This window comes from Arachis stenosperma, chromosome 8, assembly GCF_014773155.1.
Source record: "Arachis stenosperma cultivar V10309 chromosome 8, arast.V10309.gnm1.PFL2, whole genome shotgun sequence".
Taxonomy (NCBI): Eukaryota; Viridiplantae; Streptophyta; class Magnoliopsida; order Fabales; family Fabaceae; genus Arachis; species Arachis stenosperma.
Genome location: NC_080384.1, coordinates 20,004,856 through 20,023,524, shown reverse-complemented (window position 1 = coordinate 20,023,524; position 18,669 = coordinate 20,004,856). Strand labels below are relative to the sequence as shown.

Here is an 18,669-nt window from a genome sequence, read left to right as displayed (position 1 = left end):
CCGGGCGCGTTTCCCTGCGCCACTTCCCACGTGCCTCTCCTGAACACTCACACCCGGATCACGCCACGTAAGCGGAGAGCGAATTCACGAAAGGGACGCCGGTGACATGGCAGTCAAGCATGAGGCATGACTGTATAGTGCATTGGATAACGCTACTGGTGTTGCCTCGGATTCGAGTCCCTCAGCCCCTGTTCTTTAATGCATCATCTCTCCTCGTTGTTGCAATAAATAAAAACGTTCCAGAGTGTTTTTTTTTTAGAGAGAGAAAGTTGTACAGTGTGTGTCTGCGTTGGAGTAGAGAGAGGAAAAAAAAAAAAAGCTTCAGAATCCAGATAGATAGGTGAGATTATTATGCTATTTGCATAAATAAAAAAAAGAATAAATACAGTGAGTTGGATTTAACACATTATTATTATTATTATTATTATTATTATTATTATTATTCTCTTCTCTCACTCACGGTCCTCACTCTGAGAGAGAGGAGAGAGAAGAGAGAGATGGAGGATCTCGTGGAAGAAGAGAAGGGAGGAGAGGAGGTGTTAGGTTCGAGCTTGACGATGGAGAAGGTAGCTGCAGCTAAGAAGTTCATAGAGAATCACTATAGGGCTCAGATGAAGAACATCCAAGAGAGGAAGGAGAGGTACTTGTATATGAAAGTGTTTCTTATCTGCTTTGTTGTGATTTGCTATGGAATTTTTGAACTCTGGTGTGTTGAGAGTTGAAGCTTTTGCTAAGTCGAGCACAATGCAAATTGATGTGATAGATCTTGTTATTTATTTAATTAGCTTTCTAAACTTGCCAAGTTGACATGCCTTTTGTAGCTGAAGTAATCTTAGTTGCAAATCACTAGTTGAGTGATAATTTCGAGCTTGAAACTGATCCTAGAATTAATCTGTTAGGGTTGATTAATGAGATTTTTCAACTAGTCTATGATCCATTTGTTTTGTTTGGAGACTCTGGTTCTTATGTTGAATTGAAAATGCAGAAGATTTGAGATATAGTGATTAACCTGGTTCTTACAGTGTGACCCTTCGTATCTCTTGTTCTACAGTGTAATGCTCGTGTCTGATCCTGTTTTTCTTAAGTTATAATCCTTTTTCTCATTCAGTTATTTTCTTGATTCATGCTTCAATATGCTGCAGCATCTATAATCTGTTTCTTTTGTAAAGTTGATCAGTGTGGAGAAGCTTTAGCATGTCTTCTAGCATCATGTTTCACACAGTCCTTACCCCGTCCATGTTTTGGTCGAATAATTTTTCTTAAGGTGTAATTAGCAAATAAATTAATTACCTCCTCTTTTTTATGGTTAGACATACTTTTTGCCATGAAGTGGTCCCAATCTACCTGCATTTATCAATAGAGGCCAAGTAAGATTTATAGAATTGATTCCGGTTTACGAAAAAACTTGGCTAGTTTAAAATTGCTTTACTTAAAAAGGTTCAAGTATAATTAAATAACCCCTATAGTTTAACAAAAATTTCACACTTTTTCCTATGTTTTCTTAAATCCTTTCAATATCTTTCTTTGGCTTCCCATTTCCATGCGGCTTGATAAGCATGGCTAACAGCTATACAAGCACCTGATGTGATAATTTGACATCCAGGACCAAAATGAGTTGGAACTAAAATTAAATGGGAACACTGATGCAATAAGAGAACATCACTACTAAATAGGGACTAACATTTGTCTAAGTCCACTGAGGATCTGAAGCAGGCCATTAAGGGTCCTGAGTAGAGACAAGATGTGCTTATGCTATGGATTGAACACTTAATTCTTGAATTTATTGCTTTGGAAATATCTGTGCACAATGAAGTGAAGGAGAAAAGTGACGTTGTTTCAATGTTTTTGCATTGGATAGTATCATAAGACGGATACTTTTCTGGCCATTAATAAATGAGATCATAATATTTATTGACTTGATTGTAACTTTGTAAGAGGTCTCAGCTTCTTGTTATAGACATTAAGCTTTGGTCTAAACTGATTGGGGTGAAACAACATAACACACATTCTTTCATGTCTGAGCTTCATCTTGGAAAAAAAGGGAAAAATAAAGGAAGTTAAAGACGTTAAGATTTATATTGGCATCTCTATTAGTAATCATGCTTAAGTGTTACGTAAAATAGTCTCAAAGTCTCAATTCTGATGAAGTTCCTTTGTTCACCTTCTGTTTTGAATGATCCTGACACATTTTTTTTTTAAATTCTAGGCGTTGGGTTTTAGAAAGACAATTAGCTTCTTCAGATGTGCCAAATGAGGAACGTGTTAACTTAATCAAAGATTTAGAGAGGAAGGAGACTGAATATATGCGATTGAAAAGGCACAAGATTTGTGTTGACGATTTTGAGCATTTGACCATCATTGGAAGGGGGGCCTTTGGAGAGGTCAGATTTGTCCTTGGCATACTTATTTGTGCATGAAAGAATTCTTGTAGGATATGCAATAGATCATTAATCAGTTCTGTTTAGAAATAGAAAATTTTTCCAGTGCTTTCAGTTTTTACCTTTATTTCTGTTACTATTTTCTCCTAAATTGTCCAATTACAGGTTAGACTGTGTCGGGAGAAGAAATCTGGAAACATTTATGCCATGAAAAAGCTGAAGAAATCTGAAATGCTGAAGAGAGGCCAGGTAAGATATATGTAACAAATTGAGTGGAACGAGATTTTTGAAAAAGAGGTGCATAATCTGGATGAAAATAACAGACCTGACATTTGATTTATTACTCTACATTTGCATTTCATGATTGTTGCTTAGATGTTTTAGTCTAGAGATTATAAACCCATTAATAGGTGATACTATCTCCCGTTAGAAGGATCACCAAGTCATTGGATGTATGCTTAGCTGTTACTTTACTTACAAGAGATCTTTTTTTCTACAGGTGGAACATGTTAGAGCTGAGAGGAACTTACTAGCTGAAGTTGCTAGTCATTGCATTGTGAAACTTTACTACTCATTTCAGGATGCTGATTACTTGTATTTAATTATGGAGTACCTTCCCGGGGGTGATGTGATGACGCTATTGATGAGGGAAGACACGTTAAGTGAAGATGTTGCCAGATTTTACATTGCACAGAGTGTTCTAGCCATAGAGTCTATTCATAAACACAATTACATTCACAGGTTCGATTTGGATGTGCTGATAAAGTTGTTGGCTTAATTTGTTAAATCAGTGATGATGGTTTATTGGGTGGTGAATGGAATATTTTTACATGCTAAACTGTCTTATCAGTTTCCTAATTCATTTTATCAGGGATATTAAACCAGATAACCTTCTCCTGGATAAAAATGGACACATGAAGCTCTCAGATTTTGGCCTCTGTAAGCCTCTTGATTGTACTACCCTGTCTACACTGCATGAAAATCAAACTATGGATGATGAAAATGTGGCAGAGCCCATGGATATTGATGGATGTTTTCCTGATGCGGACAATCGGAGCAGCTGGAGAAGCCCACGTGAACAGCTTCAGCATTGGCAGATGAACAGGAGGAAGTTGGTAAGCTCTAAAATTTTAACTGATGTATTGCTGTCAATATGTAATATGTAATATGTATCAGAAATATCTTGCATTGTGTTTCTCATAGTCATCCTGTTTCTTCCTACTAGGCATTTTCAACAGTGGGGACACCTGATTACATTGCTCCTGAAGTACTTTTGAAGAAAGGATATGGAATGGAATGTGACTGGTTAGGTTTTACCTTATGCTTTATATCTTTTTATCTAATTTTTAAGAGCTGTGATTCCGTTAGTTTCTTTTTTGGATAATATCTTGAAATTGTATTTTATCTGTAAATAAATTTGTATAATTTTCAATTAGCGTTATAAGTTGTAAAAGTCTACTATCTTTCTTTATTAATTGGTTTTCAATTTTCATGTTTATCAGGTGGTCATTAGGAGCAATAATGTATGAAATGCTAGTTGGTTATCCTCCATTTTATGCTGATGACCCAATAACTACATGCAGAAAGGTACATCCTAATTGGCAAAATTTAATTATCAAGAATAATTCATGAACTATTCCTGCATCCCATTTGCAGTTTAAGCTGATGCATGAGTTAGCACTATTTTCTGCTTATTTTGGAGATTCTAAAATTCCAAGTTCTTTTGCTATCTCCTAGTGAGTGAGAGAGAGATGGTAGTTTAAACTGCTGCTGACTTGACTACATTTCCTATCGTTGCTGTATAGGTTCTTTTGGATACTTAAAATGATATTCATTACCATAGCATCGTTCAAAAGTCAAAACTCGTTTGGTATAACTGAGTTATGACTACTCTCAACTGCTAATACTTTTATTCATGACCGTAATATTTAAAAGCCCTTTTATTTATGTTACCCCGACTCCCCGAGTCTGTGTTTGTATAGTCTTTTTCATTGAGGCTGCATTCATTAATTGTTGTAACATTCATCAATTGCTGATAGATTGTTCATTGGAGAAATCATTTACGATTTCCAGAAGATGCACGCTTGACACTTGAAGCCAAAGACTTAATCTGCAGGCTGCTGTGTGATGTTGATCATAGGTTAGGTACTCAAGGGGCACAGGAAATCAAGGTAATGTGTTTGTTTTCTTAGAGTATGTCTGTTCAACTTTTTTTACCTTCCTTGTTGCCATTGATCATATATTTCTATGTATACCAGGTTCATCCTTGGTTCAAGAACGTGGAGTGGGATAAACTATACCAAATGGAGGCAGCATTCAAACCTCAAGTCAATGGGGATCTGGATACCCAAAACTTCATGAAGTTTGATGAGGTTAGCATGAAGATCATCTTTTTTATGCTATCCCTACTCTTCCTCCCTACTTTTATAAAATCTTATTGTGGAACTGCTACCAACTCTTGGAGCTGTAAATATCTGATTTTGCCCATAATCATTTGACAAGAGTATCTTTAATGTCCGCTGGATTATGATAACACTTGACATCAATTTACTATTATCAAATTTAGGCTTGGCTGGGTTATAGTATTTTCAACTTTCAATGCTTTTTATTGGGCTCTGGAATTTTGAATGATGAAAAGTGATTTTACCCTAGGGTTTTGTTTTGATAATGGTAAAAGTTATGTTTTATGGTATGTAGCATAGCTTGTGAGAAACCTTTTACTATCGATTTTATGCTTTTGTAATATCAGGTGTAAATATAGGTGTTAAAAACTTGTATCTTTGCTTTATTGGGTGAAAACACATTAATCTCTCTACTTCTTTAATGACATTATATATTCTTTATTTAGTACAAAATCTACGATTTCACATTGATGGGCCGTTCAACCTAACCGACAAGACTTTCTAATTGTTTTCTTTATTGGATTATTAGGTAGATCCACCAACAGGAGCAAGAACTGGATCTGGATCCTCCCGGAAGGTACACTTCCTTATATTGGTTTGCTTGTCATTATCATTTTCTTCATTTGTATCAGAAAGTGTGATATAATTATCAAATTAAGTAGGAAACAAAGTAAAAAGCTGAAAATTTATAACTCTAGTATCAATGATGCTTGTTCCTAGGTTGCAACACTTTTTTTAAGAGTCAGTAATATGAGATGAAAGGCACCGTATTTGATAGTTTATGGTTAATTTGATTTTTTCAAGATAAATTTCAGCACATAGTTTCTCATAACTGAAAAAAAATTTAAAATTTGTTTATTATATATATATCAACAGGAAAAAAATGGGATATGCTGTTTACCAAGCTTCCACCTTGGCTTTCTTGAGATACATTTACTTTGATTTGTGTGTATGATGGTTAAATGAATAATTTGGTTGTTACATAGCAAAATTTTCTTAGGTCCTTTCCAACAAACTTTGTTGCTTGTATGGTGGCACCAAACAAATTGTATTTTGGATTTTGAAAAGGCTAATTATGTTGTTTATATTAAGGCCTCATTTGCAGTAAACTGTCTAATTTGTATTTTGAATTAAGATGGGAAAAATAAATAGCAAATTATTGATTCTCATTCAGTAGCTTTTTATCTGCACATCTTTTTGGTTGACATGTATTTATACTATTAATCGTTCAATTTATTATTTTTTTTATATATTACCCAGAAAAATGGCATAGTTTGATATTCCAACTTTTATCCTGCAGATGCTTTTGACTCCCAAAGATCTAAACTTTGTTGGGTATACTTACAAGAACTTTGATGCTGTAAAAGAAGGGCTTAGGCAGTCTCTTAGTATGTAATCTAACTCAACTCCTAAGGTGTTTTCTTGCAAGATGACTTGCTTGTATTCTTTCAAAGAACATAGGCATATCACTTTTGTATTAGACTCAAGTTAGTCTTGACCTTGGTTCTTCAAACTGGTTTTATTGTTCACGAATAATAAACTGACATTGGGGTCAAAATTCTACTGCTGGATTATAATTACAGGCATGTATCAATCTGAATGTAAGTTAAAGAAGAGACAGACAAAGGCAACAGTTATCAAAGTTGAATTATATATTAATGATCTAACATTTTGCAGGTGATTCCATGCAAGATTATGCTTCTAAACGGGCAGCCGAGGAAACAGGTTTGCAAATGCTGGCAACAACAGGAGATCCTATGCTACCTTAACTCAGAAGTTCACAACATTCAAGTTGAAGCCAATCTTACTGAGTTTTTGTGCACCTGCTTTGGCTCTAAATATTTGGCCAAGAGCATCCCTTTCTTAGTACTGGATTCCCATGCCATTAGCAGGAATGTTGTGTACACTGTACAGGAAGTAGTTGAACAGCTTTGTCAAAGCTTGTAGGGCAACATCCTCTTTGTGTGTGTGAATTTGAATTCTGAAAATTAGGAAGAGTTGTGCAACTGAGTGCTCCCTATCCTGGCTGCCCAGGTTGGCTGTGGAAGAATTATTGCCTTCTCTAGTGGCAGTTGCTGGTTAAAATCTTTAGTTATGGACATATTACTAAGGAACCATGACCAAGAAGAAAGCATCCTGATAAAAAAAATTATTCCATGTGATGTGTACATTTATTGGAAGATAGCAGGCATTTTTAACTACAAAAATGGAACACTATGCTTGTGGTATGGGATTATGAACGTTGTCTTTTAGCTGTTCAGCTATCTTGCCCTAATACCCTTCACATTGTTGTACTAGTATCTATTTTATGTTGCAAATGTGCTATTTTAGTGATGTTAACATGATTGTGCCTTGGTGAGTGACTAATGCTTATATGAATACAATTACAATTTACAAGCATCTTTTTTGTTTATTCTCCCCTTACATCGACTTTTAGATAGCCATTCATTTTGCGGTTTATTTATCCACTGTTATTTTTTCCTATATATATTTTAAAAAGTTAAATTATACAGTTGATCTCTACACTTTCAGTGAAATTACAAATTGGTCCCTACATTTTAAAAATTTGTAATTGGGTCTCTAAAGAGAATTAAATTTTGCAATTTAGTTTCCGCCGGTCAAAAAATGTTGATTTAACAGAATATTCTCAAAATATACTGAGAATATTTTGTTAAAATAGAGAATATGATGATAATATTCTGTTAAATCAAATACTTTTTGAACGATGGGGACTAAATTGCAAATTTTAATTCTCTTTAAGGAGCCAATTACAAACTTTTAAAGTGTAGAGATCAATTTGCAATTTCACTAAAAGTGTAGGGATCAACTGTATAGTTTAACTATTTTAAAATTTTAATTATCAAGACCTTTTTTAAAATTTTTGACGGTTAAGATTGGAGATAAAATCTTCAAGGGGAATGTATGGTGAGGATGCATTATAGAAATAAGTTTGCCCCATCGTCAGGAATATCAGTTGTATTTTATCCTACATAAAAGCCTCCAGGATCAATGCTTGCTCTATCCAGTGGTGGAGCTTAGTTCAGACAAGGGGGGGTCATGGCCACCCCAAACTTTTTATAAAAAAATTAGTAATACTTTACTATGACTTAAAGTAATCAATAAGTTCAATAAGCAACACTTTCTCTACCTTTAAGTTTAAATATAAAAAATTAGGTATTTTTATTTATTTAATTTAATATTATTTTATATTTTACTATTTATTTAATTTAATTTTTTATATGATAAAAAATAATAGAATATTCAATAAGTATTAATATTATTGTATTTGTATAAATTGATAAAAAAATTTAATAAATATTATAAATTTTAATATTTGTCCTTCTAACTTCTTCTTTACATATTTTATAGGATATATATTCCAATTTTTATATAAAATAATAATAAAAATTCAAATAATTGATGATTTTTTAAGAGGAAGGCTAATATTTAAGAAGGAGAACATATAATTTTTACAATATCAACACATGTAGATAGTTCTTCTACTTTAATGAATCACGAAAAAAGTAAGATACAACCTTCAAAAGTTTAAAAGTTACACCTGATGAGTTTGACCTTAATTTTTTGGAACGAGACATTGAAAAACGGCTTTAAATTTGGCAATATTATCTAAATCAGAGAGATGAAATTAGACGAGTTTATCTTAAATGGGGTTTATATCAAAAGCTTTTTAACAATTATTTTCTATCATGGCCCCCCCAAAATTTTGTTTCAAGTTCCGCTACTGGCTCTATCTATGAATTAAAATCTAATTTGGCTCTTTGATGTTGAGGTAACAGGCACGAAAATACTTTTAACTTGACGTATTTATGTATGGTCATATGAATACAAATTTCTCAATTTATGGATGACGAAAGTAATGGAGGGATGCCCTTTTTCTGTAGTTGTGGAACTTCCATTTCATTGGTGGGATATAGCTGTCAGGGCAAGTCCAGCCCAAAATCATATTTAATGTAATCTGGATTGAAAAAGACTTTATAGGTTAGTCCCAAAAAAAGGGTTTGTAGGTAAATAATGTTTTGAGGAAAGCTGAAGGCCCAACAGAAAGTATTATTTTTTATTAATTCTTTTAATCATCAATTTAATTTTTTTTAGTCTAACAATTTAACAATATATTTTTAACTGATATTTTTAAAAGAATTAAATTAATAATATAAAAAATATGTAAAATAATATATATAAAAATACACAAAACATAATCACTTATTTTTAATACACATATCATATATAAAATAATATTCCCCACTTATCTCCCCAGGAAACACTCGGACTAGGGCCCAAAGATAGGGAATGATAGTATGATACCTCTGGAGACGAAAATAAAGGACATATATTTGAGGACTCAAACTGAAATTTCTGTTTCACTTCTCAAAATTTCAGTTGAGCTATACACCAACTTTTTAGGAATTCAGACCAAGCTACCTGTAAAAGAGATTCCAACGTCTAAATTAAATAACTATCCAAAAACGAGTAAAGAAGCAAAGCGTTGTGTGTTGTGTATTGACTAAATCTCTTCTGCTCGACTCTTTTTCGTATATATAGATTGTGTTTTGAATTAATAACCGTTTTTGGGAACTATGTTGAGTATAAACCGCGAGTGGTTATAGCGGTTTTTTAAGAAATATTACCTTGCATAAACCGTAAGAGGGTACTACAATTTACATGTAGTTTGCCTATAAAACTGCTTTAGCCAGTAGCAAATTCTTCATTTGGTATGCTAAGAAAGTTTGGTTAGAGAGAGAAAACTGTGGATTGAGAGAGGGAGGAGGAGGCTTGGAAAGGATTTGGAATTTTTAGAGGGGCCATATTCAAGTGAGTCCATGGCGGACGAAAACTGCTTGCACCGGCTCAATGGCGTTGCTCACGTTGCCAGCGGCATTAATGAAGAGGTTAGTTTGCTTTCTTGTAGGTATTAGAGTTTATAATATAAAATATAGTATTTAGGGTATAGGAATTAGAATATAAAATTTAAGGTTTGTAGTTTTGTATTTGAAATTTAAGATTTAAAATTTAAAATTTAGACTTATAAATTTAAAAGTTGCACATTTTTTACTTGTTTTAAAGTACATTAACATTCGTTCTAAATTTTTATATAGACAATCATACGTGTTTTTCTATTTTAATAAAATTAGACTGAATTAAATTAAATATTTAGTTAATGTATATTAGTTGGAAGTTAACAAGAAGCACATAAGTTTCAGTATCCTGAATTTGATTCCTGATTTTAGAAAAAGTATGATAGCGTTTACTATACTGTGAGAAAAATGTGTCTTCGTTCTTCCAAAGCAAATAAGATTAGTATTTTTTTACTAGTAATTTATTGATTAGGTTTTAATATATTGGTCTCTTTATTTTTTATTCTCACTTCTAAAAGATTGGATAGATAACACACTCGTAGTTTTTGTATTGGCTTAGAACATTTTTATCCTTATAAGTATTAGAATTTAATTAGGGTGTGGTTGTTTTTCTCATATTATGCAGTCAAGTAGGTGTATTTACAGCGTTCGGAAGTAACAGAATATGCCTATGCATGAAAAAATCATACCTTAATTGAAAAGAGCTGGTTTGTACCACTTGTCTAGGCTGAACACTCATTGGTTCTGGTTGGATGAGTCTCTGTAAACGCATTCATTGAGAGGTGACGTCCTGAGACACACACTTTTCACATGTCGTTCGAAGAGTGCATCATCACGCTGCAAGATGTGGCGTATCAATTGGAGTTGTCCGTGGATGGAAAGGTTGTTAGTGGGTGCCTCACAGACTTCGATTAGTTTATAGAAGATGGTAGACCGGCTTGGGAGTGATTTCAAGAGTTATTCGGCGAGCTGCCGCCGCCGAATAAGGTCAAGTAGTTCACAGTCCACTTCACATGGTTACATGAGAGGTTTAGAGTGCTACCAGCTGATGCGAGTGAGGATACTGTACACATATACACACGTGCATATATCATAATATTACTATCCACTCAGTTATTTGGTGACAAAAGTGTAAATCGGATACGTATTCGGTGGTTGCCATTTGTAGTGAGGCTTGACAAGATGGGCAGTTATAGCTGGGTTCAGTTGCATTGGCATGGCTGTATCAATGCATGTGTCGGGTAGCCAACAGAAACGTCACCAACTTGGCTGGTCCCCTTCAACTACTACAGTCTTGGATCTTCTGGCAGTTCTCGATGCTCAGGCCGCATGGATTTGACGACTTTTCTTTTCTGTTAGCATCTAGGTATCGATCAATGCACTGAGCTCTCGTTCATTTGTTTCAAGTTATTAACCTTTTAGATCCTGGATTAAACATTGATATCACATTATATTCTTCAAGTGGGCCACTTTTTACCCATATCTGATGGAAAGGAGCAAAGAATTATCCAATTTCGTCTTGTATTAGATCGATTGGGTGGTCAAGATGTAAGTTAATTGTGTGTGGTTCGAAATTTCATTAGTGGTTCACCGACCTGTCTGTATATAGTGTTCTAATGCCAGATTCTATTATCCTTTTCAGATTGTGTGGGAGCCTTATGCTGCACTTGACGTACTTGTCATGGTTCATCTGAAAATACTTACTGAGGAGCACAGTCGATTATGGTGGGCAGTCACTAGCCTGGTATATTTTGTCGTAATTGAGTGACATCAAGTTGATAGAGTGGTCCCACAGCTTGGCGACGTACAACATGTGCCTGAGCCAGGCCTGAACATAGACTGGCTTCATGCGAAGGACAATAAAAGTGGAGATAAGTGATTTTCCTCTTATTTTCAGATATGACATATGCATTTGGGGTAATAGAGTTGATTCCATCTTGAATATCTAGAGAATGGTTGATTCAGGTCCATCCGCAGAGTACCTTGACTGGTGGTACCGTGTAGCACATAGGGTTCTGTCACCGAATGCTATATTTGCTGATCCTAGGCAGGTCGAAATTTCGGTCGATGCTTTTCACAGAGGGTTCTCGCAGGCACCTGCTAGGGTACAGGTGCTTGACGTGCCTGATAATAGGCGTGTGGAGCGGCGTCGACGCATTAGTACATGGACTACTGGTCAGGAGTGGCGATGGTTACATGATATGATGTAGGAGGATGAAGCTCGTAGTGGCGGGGGAGGACTTGCAATCATCGTGTATGTCGATCTAGTGCTAGACGTCGGGGTGCTAGAGCTGGCAGTGCATCGGTTGGACACGATGATAGCCCCGCTGGTAAGTGCATGGTCACCAGTTTGATCATCGTATGGTTAGAGACACAGAGACTAGTGTTGGGGGAGGCACATTTATCCATGGTTCGAGCTCTCAAGTATTCTATGATCTCACCACCCAGATATATGTTGATTTTGCTACCACTATCATGATCATGAACATTGACGATTAGCTAGGCGGTTCACAGCTTGACCCCTAAAGGTAGGATCTATGTTCAGTTGTTGGCCGATGGCTTTCAAGTTCAAGATTGAGAAATGTGGAGGATGTTGCTATGTGCTGAAACTTGATGGGCCGTGATGTATAGGTGGATTGCTCCAGGTATCCTCATGACTGTCCCCAACAATGTCAACAGACTCTTCATATGAATCATCCTCTCGTATCGCATTTTCAACTCGATCCGGTTCACCATCCATTGCAATATCAGGAATCAGACGGGGTGACCTAGCCATCCTAACTGCAACAGATGGAGGATCAACCAACAGTCAAGCAGGTGCAACCACAGGCATCGAGGTAGAAGCACCTCCCAACGTAGTTGACTGAGGATTTGGCGTTGATGCCCCAGAACTGTCGACACCATCTTTCAACTTGGCATTCAGCTCGTATATTCTTACTTCTGGAAAACTTCGTCGACAATGAAACAAAACCTGGATATCTTTGTCGGATCCTATCATAAATGGTTCATACTTCATACCAGTTGACACAACGACAATAGAAATCTTGTAAAACAACTTCTTTGTCCATTTTGTCTTATACACTCCCAACTTTTGTAATATATTGGTTTTTAGCTCTAACAATATATTTGATGATCGGATAAATACACTCAGTGATTCCCTATCAGTAAACCTAACACCATGCGTTTTGGTTTTTTGAATTTTTCCAAAACAATGCACTAGAATTAGAAAATTCTTAACACTAATATAAAAACTTAGAGGATTTTAACTTTTGACTTTTGAAAAAGAATAACTAGTCTTGAAAGAACTTCATCACATACCTTTTAAATCTAATACGTATTCTCTAAATTAATATTTTTTCTACCATAATTGTAATTTTTTTTAATAAAATTTTCGAGTTGGATATATTTGTTATGAGAAGTGTTAAGGGGCTAGTAATTTTTGTGATTTGTAATCATCAAGTAGTTATTAAAGATGCTTTTAATAGTGCGAAATTTTATTCAATAGTGTAGAATTACTCATTTTTTTGCTAATTATATGTTAGCCAAAATTTAATAAAGTTGTTCACGCTAGATTTTTTTAAACTTTTTCATTTGTTATTATAATTTTTTTTTGCATATACAAGAGGGCCAAGAGCCACTAAACTATTTGAATATTTGATAGGATGGCTAGAACGCAAAATTTTTCTCTCTTTCAAAGACATGTTATGCCGAATTTCTCACATTTCAACTTTTTTATGTATTTTGTTTATTAAATATTTGTTATATTTATCTTCAAAACAATATAAAACACTAAAAAAATGACAAATAATTTTGTGAATAATTTTCAATTTTTTTTAATAATTGCACGAATAAATGAAGTGACAAATATTTGTGAATAGGTGAAAAAAATTATCAAACAATACTCAATGACTTCTCTTGGTTAATAACAACTTCCATGTTAACGGTCGGGCTCAAATAATAAACTTACATATATAACTGTTATTATTTTAGTTTATAAATTCTATAATATCATTTAAGCAGATCCGTCAGGCTCAAAATTATTTTAATAACCCGAAGCTGTTTTTTAATGACAAAAAACAAATGCATCATGATTTCTAACACGATGTATGTGTCGAGATGTCTCATGATCTCATCCTTCTTCTGTGATAAGTAATAATTATTTTTTATGCTTCTTTGATAATAATTTTCCTTTCAAAATATTACTAAAATGTTATACTTTGCGGGTGGTTGAAATTTATGACAAAAAAAAAAAAAAACCGCAAAATCATGGCAAGAGTGGAATGTGAAAGTAAAGTAATTAAATTAACGGTAATATTAAGGAAATAAAAAAAAGTCAGAATTTTTTTATTTAATATTTATTAATTATTATTAAAATTATTAAATGTTAAATAAGATAAGTTTTAATTGTTTTTTATTTTTTTGTTAATTTTTTTTTATCTATGGTCATTTTTTTAATTATTTTTGGCTTTTTCTTTTGTATGAAATGCCGACTTCATTAAGTTGATGATATTAAGTCACAAACGAGTTAGATTATGGCTAATCAATTGAGCTTTTCCAAAATGATTACCTTCATTTGAAGTTTAATATTATATATGTAGACCCAAAAAAAAAAAAAAAGTTTATTATATTTCATTTAAGGTTAGACTTTTTCTTTAGTCGTCAGGCTTACTCTGTGAATTAAAGAATATTTAATTGATCCAACTACTAAATACTAATCAGCTAATGAACACTACAAGACAAAATTAAGTTAACCACCTGTGCTCAAAATTCAGCCAACAATCTTTTTCAAATTTATCTATGGATCCACGTATATTATAAAAAACAAAAAAATTTAAAAGTGGCTTGACCTGACGAATAAAAAAACATTTTAATTAATACGTATTTTAAAAGTATATATAAAAATTATTATTAGCAAAATTTTATATTTTTCATTTTAATAAGTATATAATAAATATATCAAAAATTTAATTTTGTATATTTATTATCCAAAATTTTCAATTAATTAATGTGTCTTAAATAAAAAAAAAGTTGATTAACTTAGACATAAATGATAAAACTATAAAAGAATAAAAAAATATAAAAATTTTTTATTAATTGTTGATTGAATTGAATTGAGTTGGATTATAAATTATGAAAGTAAAATTAAATATATATAGAATATTGATCTAAAAAAGATAAAAACAAATAAAGATAAGATAAGAATAAATAAAGATAAAATAAAATAATAAAGACTAAAATTATAATTTAGTTTATATATTCTGTTGAATTGAATTTGTGAATTATGAGATTTTTTTTATTGTTGTCATAGACTACAATAAAAAATAATTCAATTAACGATACAATAATATACGTATTTCTACTTGACATCCTTAGCTTGTAGAATGTAATGGACTATTCAAATATATTAACATTTATTTATTTTTGGTTGTTTAAAATTGTCACAACACAATTTAGTCAAATTTGTGAATCAATTGTTTAAATTTATGGGTTAAAAATAAAGCTTGTGAAGTGATTCAACACCTGCATCATGCATTATATGATTATATAACTCAGAAGTATTTAATTGGAGATTTCAATAATGCGCAGAGCTAATATAATTTTAAAGAGGTCGACGTCATCATTACATTAAACTTATATGTATGGAACAAAAAAAATGCTATACGGAAAAAAATAGTAATATTAGGAACATAATAATTTAAAGTTATTATATTTAATTTATAATTTTATGTATTTAATATTTAAAATTATATATTTATTATATTTAATATTATGTATTTATTTTTGAGGTAATTAATTAATAAAAATAAGAGAATTTTAGATTAATTTGAATTGAATTTTATTTTATTTTTAAATACTTTTGACAAAAAAATTATTCATTAAATTAATTATTATATATTTATATATAAATACTATATTGACGTTTAATTTATTTTTTATATATATATTATATTTTAACTAATATTTTATATGAGTGACTAATTTTTAGTTTACATATAGTATAATTGCTAAAACAATTTAGAAAACAGGAGATCAAATTAAGATTAAATACTTATAAGTAATTGTAATTTTTTTGTAAAGCAAAAATTTGATGCTATTCATTGTCCCGTAGATCCACAAGACTTTCATTTCAGTTGTGTTATAATAAAACGGAAAGAATATGCAAAGATAATAAAATTATGAAAGAATAACAATGAAAGAAAAGAAAAGATAAAGAAATTTTATTAATTGTTGATTGATTGAATTATTCACTCTGAAGGTAAAATTAAGTATATATAGAGTATTGGTCTATAAAGATAAAAGTAAATAAAGATAAGATAAAAATAAGATAGAGATAAAGATAAAGATAACTATAGGATAAGATAAAGACTAAAATTATAATTGAATTTGTGTAATCTATTGGGCTGAATTTGTGGGTCGTGAGACGTCTTTATTGTTGTCATGGGTTAAGGTGGAAGAGTAATTTAATACGCACCCGCAAACTGGAGGATGAAAGATGTCAAGAATACTAAGCTTATTCAGATTAAGATGGAAGGGTTGAGGAGACAAAGGCTTGGTGAAGATGTGTTGTCCAGAAGAGGGAATTGGGAGAAGTTTCATCACTTCAGCTTGAGCTTTTTGTCGAACCAAGTGACAATTAACCTCTTAATGTTTGGTCCGTTCATGAAAAACCGGGTTAGCAACAATATGAAGAGCACTCTGATTATCACAATATAAAACTGGTGGGCGGATAGGAGAGATGCGTAAAAACTGTAACACATTTAGTATCATTGAAGTTTACAAGTTGTGTTGGCAAGTGCACGATATTGTGCTTCCGTGGATGAGCGGGCAACGGTGGTTTGTTTCTTGGTCTTCCAAGAGACTAAAGAACTGCCTAAGAAGAAACAATAACCTGTTAAAGATCGTCGAGTGTCAGGACATCCGGCCCAATCAGAATCACTGAAGCCAAAAGCTAAATTTCTGATTCCCTTGGAAAGAAAAGTCCTTTGCCGGGACTAGTTTTCAGATATCGTAACAAATGTTTGGCAGCTTGAAGATGAGATTTAGTAGGAGATGCCATGAATTGACTTAATTGTTGAGTGGCATACATGATGTCCGGTCGAGTAGTGGTGAGATAGATGAGACGGTCAACCAAACGGCGATATACAAAAGGGTCGGATAGCAAGGGACTTTTGTCTTGATATAGTCTCATGGTACTATCCATTGGAACAGAGGCAGGTTTAGCACCTAATAAACCAGAATCCTCTAAAAGATCAAGACAATATTTTCTTTGAGATAAGCAAATTCCCTTCTTTGATTGAGCAACTTCAATACCTAAAAAATATTTTAATGGCCTAAATCTTTAATTCGGAAGTGTTTGGTGCAAAATAGACTTAATGGCAGCAAGTTCAGAAATGGAATTACCAGTGAGAACAATATCGTCAACATAGACTAAAAGGATAGAAATTTGATCACCAATAAATTTAACAAATAAGCTATAATCAGATGAGGTCTGCTGATATCCATGAGATAGCAAAAGATGAGAAAGTTTGTCATACCACATACGACTAGATTATCGTAAACCATACAGTGACTTTAGTAGCTTACAGCATTGATTCAGTTGAGGAGATGTAAATCCGGGTGGCAGAGTCATATAAACATCCTCAGAAAGATCCTCATGTAAGAAAGCATTATTGACATCCAACTGATGTATGGGCCAACGCTTCATAGAAGCAAATGCCAAAACTGATCTGATGGTGGCAGGCTTGACAACAGGAGAAAAAGTTTTCAAGAAATCAACACCTTCAGTTTGAGTGAACCCTTTAGCCACAAGGCGTGCTTTATATTGATCAACTGAACCATCAGGCTTGCGTTTGATGCGATAGACCTATTTACAGCCAACCGGCTTAACTCCTGCAGGGCAATCAACAAGACGCCAAGTTTTATTCAGCTCAAGAGCATCCAACTCATCTTTCTTAGCACTACGCCAATTAGAGTGTTGATTGGCGTCCTTAAAAGACTTTGACTCAACGTCAGAATGTAGAGATAAAAGAAACTTTTTATGTGAAGATGAAAGAGAAGAAAAAGACATGACCGAAGATAAAGGATACTTGCACTTTGAGGGTGATTGATTTGTAGATATGAGAGAGGAATTACACAAGTAATCAGAGAGATATGCTGGAGGTCGGTGAGGCCGGTCGGAATGACGAGGATGGGGTTACTCAAGTGGTGAAGAAGGTGACGGGGGATAAGAAGGTGATGATGGACTGTTGTCTAGTGCGGAAGGAGAGATGGGTGTCTGTGTTGAAAGGGATTCGGTTGTCATGGGTTCAACTTGGCTAGGTAACGATAGTGAGGAAGAAGGAGAGGTTGTTGGAGAAAATAAAGAACTAGGTGGAGTTGGGTCAATGGGTATAGGTGAGGGTTCAACTGGAAGACTAACTGAATCTTGTTTTTGAGAAGGTGTGTTTGGCAATGTTGGGCTGAATGTATGGAATTGGGCATTTTTTGTGACTAAGGGCAAGATCATTTCATAAAAAATTATGTTTCTAGAAATCTCAATTCTTTTATCTTCTAAAACATAAACAATATATCCTGTAAAACCACTTTGAAAGCCAATAAATACAGCCTTTTTGGCTCTTGGATCAAATTTTGATCTATTTGCCATTAGGGTAGAAACAAAACATAAGCATCCAAAAACTTTAAGGTTATGATAATTTGGTGGATGATTGAATAAAATTTCAAATGGTGTTTTAAAATTAATTGCGGATGATGGAAGTCTGTTAAGTAAATAAATAGCATGTTTAACAGCATAAAACCAAAAAGATTATGGTAAATTAGATTGAAACATAAGAGCACGAGCTATATTCAAAATATGTTGATGCTTGCGTTCTACCCTTCCATTTTGTTGAGAAGTTTCAACACAACTACGTTGATGAATAATGTCCTTTGAAGCATAAAAATCAGGTAAAATAAATTCTAGTCCATTATCGGAACGAATACTTTTGACTTTGGAGTTGAATTGTGTTTCAATTAAAG

The 18,669-nt window shown here is 33.3% G+C and overlaps 1 protein-coding gene across 2 annotated transcripts; it reads left to right on the top strand.

Moving 5' to 3' along the window:
• The first annotated feature begins 266 nt into the window (after positions 1–266).
• LOC130945011 (uncharacterized) lies at positions 267–7,180 on the top strand. 2 transcript variants are annotated; one of them, XM_057873648.1, is made up of 12 exons: positions 269–640; positions 2,207–2,381; positions 2,544–2,627; positions 2,878–3,119; positions 3,250–3,493; positions 3,604–3,683; positions 3,881–3,965; positions 4,418–4,549; positions 4,637–4,750; positions 5,310–5,357; positions 6,081–6,168; positions 6,458–7,180. In XM_057873648.1, the coding sequence occupies exons 1-12, from the start codon at positions 498–500 to the stop codon at positions 6,547–6,549; spliced, it is 1,527 nt and encodes a 508-aa protein (XP_057729631.1). In that variant the 5' UTR covers positions 269–497; the 3' UTR covers positions 6,550–7,180. The 2 variants fall into 2 exon arrangements, with proteins under 2 accessions (XP_057729629.1, XP_057729631.1); XM_057873646.1 differs by lacking the exon at positions 6,081–6,168 and having other exon boundaries at positions 267–640.
• Positions 7,181–18,669: the final 11,489 nt, after the last annotated feature.